Source organism: Alligator sinensis, unplaced genomic scaffold (genome assembly GCF_000455745.1).
Source record: "Alligator sinensis unplaced genomic scaffold, ASM45574v1 scaffold1170_2, whole genome shotgun sequence".
NCBI lineage: Eukaryota > Metazoa > Chordata > Crocodylia > Alligatoridae > Alligator > Alligator sinensis.
The window spans coordinates 242,807-250,766 of NW_005843180.1; the positions used below are offsets into that span (position 1 = coordinate 242,807).

The 7,960-nt window shown below is 63.5% G+C and overlaps 1 protein-coding gene across 1 annotated transcript; it reads right to left on the reverse strand.

Annotated features, from left to right (window-relative positions):
- Positions 1 to 1,858: 1,858 nt before the first annotated feature.
- Positions 1,859 to 5,586, reverse strand: LOC112548460 (trypsin inhibitor ClTI-1-like). Its single transcript, XM_025194267.1, has 4 exons — positions 5,532 to 5,586; positions 4,484 to 4,524; positions 3,832 to 3,944; positions 1,859 to 1,918 (listed from the first exon to the last, which is right to left on the reverse strand). The coding sequence occupies exons 1-4, from the start codon at positions 5,584 to 5,586 to the stop codon at positions 1,873 to 1,875; spliced, it is 255 nt and encodes an 84-aa protein (XP_025050052.1). The 3' UTR covers positions 1,859 to 1,872.
- Between the last annotated feature and the right edge of the window lie 2,374 nt (positions 5,587 to 7,960).

Consider the following 7,960-nt stretch of genomic DNA (forward strand, 5'->3'; position numbering starts at 1 on the left):
CAGAGATGAACGTGGCTTGGAGCTGCGTGGCTTCAGCGCCCGCTTGACGCCTACTGCCGGGCTCGGGGCGGGAAGAGAGTGAACGGCTTCGCATGGGCGCAGTGGCAGCAAAGCCCCCCGTGCCCGAGAGCCCAGCCTTTCCCCAAGACAGTCCCACACCTGCTTGCATGCCCGGCCCCCCACTGCAAGGCTGCACGTGCATTAAAGAGCCCCCAAAATAACCCGAGCTCAGGATGCCCGTGTCCTAGGGGAGCGCCCAACCACTCAACGGGGAAGCCAGGCTCCTGCCTGCCTGTTCCCAGCTCAGTTAATCCATTTAGTAAGAGGCAGTGATGGGCTGACAGACAAAAATAACATTGGCAGCAGAGCCCAGGGCCTAGAGAAGGGCTGCAGCTGCTGGGCAGCATCACCCACCCCCTGGCTTGCTCCCCTCCTGCCCTTGCACTCCCAGATGCCCATGGAGGGGGCTCTACTCACTAGGCTGGGGGACCCCCTGTCCCCTGTTGGCTTTCCCCCAGGGGACCTCTGTCAGTAGAGATGCCTGCAGGGTCTGCTTGCTCCTAGGAGGCCCTGCCCTCCTTGCCCAGCTCCCCCCTGGGAGCAACCCCCTGCCTCCAAGGACTCCCCGAGTGCGGGACGGTCCCCGTGCCCCAGGGATGCTGCGAGTGCGATGGCGGCAGTGGCCTGGGGCTGGCGGCTGCTTGTGCCTCGCTGGATGTGACTGGTGCTCCGCACGCCTGGGTGCCCTTGGCAAGGGGCCAGGCGCGGTGGCGGTGCCCAGGCGGCTCTCGCTCGGTGCCGGGGGAGCGTGTGAATGGGGGAAGTCCTCTGTGCTGTGTGACTCAGCTCGTGCGGGCACCGGCACCCCCACCTTCCTGCTCTGACGCCTCGGCTCCTTTCCGCAGAACGGAGCCCGCTCGCCGGCGCAGACACGTGGCCTGCCTGACAGCGCTCGTTCGGGGACCGAGACTTCGCGCTGCAGAAGAGCTGCCATGTCCTGGGTCGGACCGCGTCCCAGAGAAGGGGGAGTGACGGGTCCCAGCAGGGCTTTCCCCCTTCCTCTCTCAGCTGCAGCCTCCAGCATGGCAGGTCCAGGACGTCACTTGATGCAGGCGGTCCCCGGGAGACGGGCATGGCTGGGGAGGATGCTGGGTGGAGCTGGCCAGCCCAGGCCCCAGGTCATTAATGGCAGGGTTGCCAGCCCAGCTGCAGGGAGAGTTGATTAAGGACCATGGCTAACGAGCTCTGTGGGTGGCAGTCACCCCCCGCCCCCGGTGCCTGTTTGCAGCAGCGCAGCAAGGGGCAACGTGCAAAGCCGAGGCACAGGTGTGTTCGGGTTGACAAGCAAGGCTCTGACTCTCCTTCGCAGCTTCCCTGCACGCAGTCCCACGGCTCCCGGTGCTGCCTGCCTGGCACCGGCAGCTCTGCCAGGGACACAGAAAACAGCAAAGCCAGCACAAAACTCCTCTTTCCGCACCAAAATGTGGTGGTGCGACAGCATCCCCTAGTGGGCACAGGCGACGTGCCAGTGCCCTTCCATTTCCCCGGGGTGGGGGCACGGACAGCTGGGGCGGGAGAACAGCATCCCCGCTCAGCCTGGGCCCCACAGCCGAGGTCAGGGCTGCTCTGCCCCGGGCGCTGCTCCGCTATTGCGGCCGGCGCCTTGCACAGGTTTCACCCCAAACAAACCCAAACCCAGCACCAGGAGCTGCCCCTTGGGGGGCAACAAGGACCATGCGAGCACCTGCAATGCTTGGGGTTTATTGGGGTTTCCCGGCGGCTGGGGGGTCTATCGGGTTTTCTTGGTGTCTCCAGCCGGGATTTTCAAGGAGGTGCTGCTCCCTGCGGCCAGGCCGAGCGCACAGGCGCTTTTCAGCAAAACCCGCGGTTCTTGATCTGCACGTCGGTGTTTCTCTTCCTGAGAGAGGGGAAGGCACGAGTGAGGCCAGCGGGCTGAGAAACATCCAATGACAATTAAATCCCAATGGAGAAGCCACGCACAGCCCCCAGCTGCGCCAACAGCAGCGATGCGAGGAGCGTGGGCTGCTGCCACCGAGGGCACGAGGCGGCCCTGTGCCAGGATCGAATCCTGCAGCCAGGGCCCCCTTCCCGCACCATTTCTTTCAGCGCATCTCTGCTGCTCTCGAGCCCTGGCAGTGCCCTCCCGTCCTGACACGCACCTCCCTTGCCATGCCAGCCCTGCCCATGCCACGCACTCCCGTCCTGCAGCACTATTGCTGTGCCAGGGCTCGACGTGCTGCACCCAGCCCCTCGCTGAGCTCATGTGCTTCCCTCAGCCCTGGCTCAGCACCGTCTGCTTGCCCCATCTCGCCCTGTGACCATTACAAGGGCCAAGGACACTGTTTATCGCTCCTGGGTGGCTTGTAAAGAAGCCTTTTGCAGGCAGCAGCTTTCCGGTCGGCGGCAGCACGCTGGGAGCGCGACCAAACAGCAGGGCTGTGCAACCCGCACGCGCGTCTCCTCCCTTGGGAGCTTCCCAGGGAATCGGGCAGGTGTTGGGCTTTTTCGAAAGAAAAACCCAGCCAGTCTTGAGCAGCAAGTGTCGAACGGTCCGGGAAAGAGGACTCGGAAAGGGCACAGACACGCTCCACTGTGGCTGCCGAAAGCCCGTCACTGCCGTCCTGCTGCCCCACGGCACCGCTGACCGCAGCTGTCGGTGCACCCGGTCCCTCTCCTGGGGTCTCTGCCCCCTGCCTGCTCCCCACAGGTCTCCGCTCGGGGCCTCTGAAGCATCTCCTGCTTCTCTCCAGTCCCCAGGCATCTCACTCTTCAATCTGCAACCAGCTCTCGGCCAACCCCTTAGCTCTGCCTGGGGATTAAGGACGTTGTCCCCCTCCCCTCCCGCCACCACAGACCACATCCCCTGCACGGCATGGAACCAGAGGGGAGCCGTCACTTCCATCCAGGATGCCCCCCCGAGCTGGGATTCAGAGTAGGTGCAAAGAAGGGAAGTGCTGGGGACCCCGGGAGAGCCGGGTCCCTGAATACAGCCCCCGCCTGCAAGCACCATCCCGTCCGCACGCCGGCCTTTGACTCCTGCTGCCTTTAAAACACCCCTCCTGGCCTTGAAGAAATGCAAACATCTTGAGCTCGTGGTTCAGAGACGATACCTTGTATATGACCAACTGAGAAACTGCAAAAAAAAAGATCTTTTTCTGTAAGATTGAGGTTTTTGCAGTTTCTCAGTTGGTCTAATAAAAAGGATCATCTCTGAACCAAGCGCTCGAGATTTTTGCATTTCTTTTTCTCTCAGACCAACACGGCTACCAAATAGACCTCTTAGGCCTTAACATTCAAAGCCAGCGAGGAGGGCAGGCTGCGGCGAGGAGGACCTGGGGCCGGAGGGGCAAGCTGACCCAGCAGGGCTTTCCCACACGGCTTTTCTGCGGGCCAGATCCTGCCCTCGGTTACAGCAGGGTCTGTCTGGCATCAGCCTGTCTGGCAGCAGCGATGATGGAGCCCCTTGGCTCTCGCCGGCCTCCCTGCTCTCATCTGAACTGTGACACCTGCAGCATCCTTATTCCCCCAGAACCTGCCTCAGCCCCCCCAAAACCAACAGAAGTCTTGCCAGATGTTAGACCAGGCCCCGATACGCTGAGCACACGGGGAGAGGCCAGGAGAGAGCGAAGACTGCGGCAATGCTTGCCATGCAAGCCAGCACAGATGAGACCCCAGGGGACTCTTTATCCTTGGAAACACCTGGTCCCGAAAAATGGCGGCCTGACACGGGCGCAGGAGCCCTAGAGCAGAGCTCAGCACCCGGGGGCAGGTGCGGGAGCAGCTCTTCTTGCACGAAGCCCGGAGACTCACCGGTTCTCGGCACACAGCACGCACTCGTTGGGGTACACCTGGAGGTCAGTGCCACAAACGGGATCCAGGATCCGGGGGCAGCCGCTTTCCGGAAAGTACTTGGCACACGACGGCTGGAAAGGGATGGGGATGACAAGGGAGAGACGTAAGTGCCCAGAGACCCCTGGGCTGGGAGCGTCCTGCTGGAGATGGGGCTTTGCCGGAGCAGGGGAGCAACGGGGGTACGATGCCCTGACGGGTGCGGCCGTCGCACCCCGGTGCCTGTTTTCGGCCCCTCTGCTTTCAGGTCTCAGCTCCGGGATGGGCACCGCATGGTGCCATGGACGCTGTCTGCGCCGTCCCTCTCAGGCGTGAGCTGAGCCGGTCCACGCGCCGCCCTGCTCTGAGCCAGCCCTTCCCACCCACCCACCGGCCTCGCAGCTCTTCGCACAGGGACGTCACGAGCCTGTTTCACTGGAAGGAAGCAAAGGCCCGGCAAAGCCCAGGGACATGCCCAGGGTCCCTTAGCAGGACGGTGGCAGGGAGGGGGCACAACCCAGCTCTCCCAATGCCCCGGGGCCATGCTGCTTCCCACACCCTGCAGCACCGGCTCCCCGGCCCGCAGACAAGCTGCTTTTGCTGCTGCGGGTCACTGCGAAGGAGACGCCGTTACCTTCTCCCAGATGCCGGAAGGATCTTCAGGTGCTGCGTTGCCTAAAACACAAGGTGGGAGCAGCCCTTAGAGGTGAGCGCTGGCAGCTGGGCACAGACGGTCCAGGTGAGCTGACGGTGCGTCCCGCCGCGCCCAGCCCTGCAGCACCCCGCTATGTCCCCACAGCCCTCCCCTCCCACCAGCGTCCTGCTCAGGGCCAAGCCCATCTGTGCTGACTCTCCCTGCCGCTCTCACCGGCTCCACCCCAGGCTGGCAGGGAACAAAGGGAGGCTTGTGCTCCCCATCGATGATTCAGGGGTGAGCAGCCCCTGGCCACCAAGAGCACCTGGGGGGCCCAATCCTGCTCTCACGGGCGCGGGTGTAAGTCAGGAGCCTGCTCTGCGATTGCAGGGGGGTTGCACTGCTAGGGGAGGCAGCGGGGGATCGAGTGCTGCTGCAGGCGGAGGCGGAGGGGCCGTGTGCCCATCTCAGGAGCCCCCACATGGAGCCAGAACCGGATGGGAGTAACGGGGCAACGGCTCCAGGGAGCTGGGCACGTCTACTCGGGGCCCGGATGCCAGGCTGGACGGGAGGGAAGACTGGATGTGACCCGAAGCATTCAGGAAAAGGCTCTGGAGTGGGGCAGCGGGGGCAGAGATCCCGCTCCGGTCAGCCTGGGGTCTGCGCTCAGGACGGCCGTCACACCAGGCTGCACCGGGACTCCCGGGAGCCGACGGCTGCAAAGCGCGGGCAGCTCGGCTCTCGGCTGGGCGAGGGGACCTGCACCTTCCCCTCCAGGCAAGCAGCCTCTGCTTTGCCCAGCGAGGGTCCAGGCTGGAGTCCCCGCTTTGGGGAGCCAGTTTCCAAGCTGCCTCGTGGAGCCTCCCCTGCCCATGAGGCACCAAGGGCTTCCAGCCCCACCTTGCCCTGACCTGCACCCCGGGCTCCCTGCCCTGCCACGAGTCCAGCTCCCTGCGCCAGGTAGCCACATCCCCACGCCGTGCCGCTTGCACCTCCAAGGGGTCAGATCTCGCAGGAGAGAAGGGGCTCGAGGGCCGCGGGCACTCACCAGGGCAGCAGCACATGGCTGCGGCCAGGAGCAGGAAGAGCATGGTGGCTTTCATGGTCGAGACGGCTGGGACTGGGCGCTCAGTACAGCTACAACGCACCTTGCTCCAACAGACCTCTCTCCGCGAGTCCCGGTGCCGCCGCTCCACCTTACCTGGCTGTGGCACCCAGGCCCCCCCCCCCCCCCCCCCACCCTGCACAGAACACAGGGAGGCAGGAGGAAGTTGCAGGATGATTAATTGTGAGCTGCAAGGACGACTCTGGATTGCACACAAGTTGGCTGCAGCAGAGGGGACAAGAGCTGGGCAAGGCCAACTGTGGGGAATGCCCTGTGGGGGGAGCAGCACCCTGGTTCGTGGGATGCAGAACGCCTTGTCCCCTGCGCAAAGGGGGCCAGGCAAGGAGGTATCCCGCGTGTAGACCCCCAGGGACAAACAGCCCCTGCCCCAAGACTTGCATGCTATGGTGAGCCTTGAAGGCTAGCACTTGGGGTCTGAGACCCAGGAGCTGCCTGGCATATGGCGGGGGAACGGCACCGAGCCCATCGCAGGGGGAAAGGGACACGTGCGTGGCATGGAGGAGCTTGCAAGCCCCAGGCCTGCTGCAGTGGACTGAAGGCATTTTCTGCATGGCTCGGCCTGGGCTGGCCTGCCAAATGGAGCTGGGCACGGCTCGGCCTGCGCTGCCCGGCTCCAGAGCCAGCCCCACGGGCAGCCGTGCAGGGAGGGCGCGGGAAGGGAAGACCTGCTCTCTCTGCCCGGACCGGGGAGCTGCCTGGAGGGGCGCGATGTCTCTTGAAGTGAAGCCCCCTGCCCAGACCCCGGCTGGATCTCGCTACCTCTCACGCAGCGTTTTGCCTCAGTTTCTCTCTCAGCCGGGCATTTCTCACTCCAGCCACACAGAAGCAAAGCCTAATTGCTCTTGGTGAAGGCAGGGATAAATTGCCTCTTATCAGCAGGGAACAGAGATCATTAACAAGATAGTCATTAGGACAAGCAGCTGAGGTCCGGGCATGGTGTGGGCCCTGCCTTTGAAGTCCTGGCTGGATGCCCTCCGCGGGTAAACACGCACTGCCCCAGCCCTGCGCGGCAGCGACCGGGGGTTGGAGCGGTGACAGGAACGACGCCCCGGTGTCTGCGGCTGCCCGGGCAATACGTACGCCCTGCATGGTGCGCTCAGGGGACGATGGGAACGTCCCCTCCCATCCTCGCACCCTGCTGCGGAGCGTGGTCTGGGGTACCAGTGCCATCCTTGCTGCTGTCCTCGCCGGGCGTTATCAATGCGCTGGCACGGCTCATGTCTCAGGAGCTGCCTGAGTGTGCATAAGTGGCTGCAGGAGATCCCAGCACCAGTCAAGTCTGAAAGAACGGCCACGGGCTGGATTCGGTGGCAAAGGTTGAGGCAGGTTTATTGTCTGCAAGCACGGCCCTAGCACGTTGCAGCCTGACAAGCGCGTCCGACCGGGAGTTAAGGCATTTGTACCTGCAACAAGGTCGGCAGCACAATGCCATGCAGGCTCCCCCAGGCCGCTGCTTTCCAATTCTCCTTGTATACGCTGCTCAAAACAAAGGACGTGCTGCATTCCTCCTGTGTCTTGAACATCTCAAACCTTCCTGGGACCGGGGGCTTGTTTCACATCCTGGCCTGGGTGTTCCTGTTCCAGCCTTAGCGTCCCGGTACTGGGTTATCCTCCCTTGTGCCTCATCTCTCCGTCCCTGCTCTTGGCAGGAGCGCACGCCTGGCCCACGTGCCAAATTTTGCTTGTGCGCGGAGTTCGTGCATCGGTGAGGTTTGCTGGGGAGGTGTCATCTGGCCAGTGCTTTGGCAAAGCTGGTGTGTGAGCAGCACGTATTGATCAGTGCTCCAGCGTGGCCTACGGTGAGCAGAGCTACCTCGGCCGGTGCTGGTTCGGGGCAGGCCACGGAGTTTGGCGCTCAGGCCCCGGGCTGACCTTGCAGAGCAGAACCTGCGCCCCCGCGTCGCAGCTTTGTAAACAGCGGTGGTCGGTGTTTCCCCTGGGTGCTGTTACCTGGAGGTTTCCCCAAGTGCTCTGAGTGCTTCTCGTCCAGGTCACTCAGGCACGTCCCCTGCAAACACGGTCACTGGAGATCCAGGTGATCAGCGCGTGCACGTGCACGTGCAAAGCATCCTCTGCTCATGCATGCCCCCGCTCACCTCCGCAGCCCACAAGCCCCAGGCAGATGCACACTTGTGTCAACTCTGGACTGAGCGACGGGGAATAAACCCTGCCGGGAGCAGATGTGCCTTCCCCTCACCTGCACTGAGGGCAGAGGGGTTGTGTGGGAAAGTGAGAGGGAGGAACTGGACGAGCGGGTCATGAGCTTCCTCCGAGCACCCGTCTTCCTGAGTCTGCAGCCAGCATCCAGGAACGACGTGCCACGACATCAGCTCGCTCCCGGAAGGCTGCAC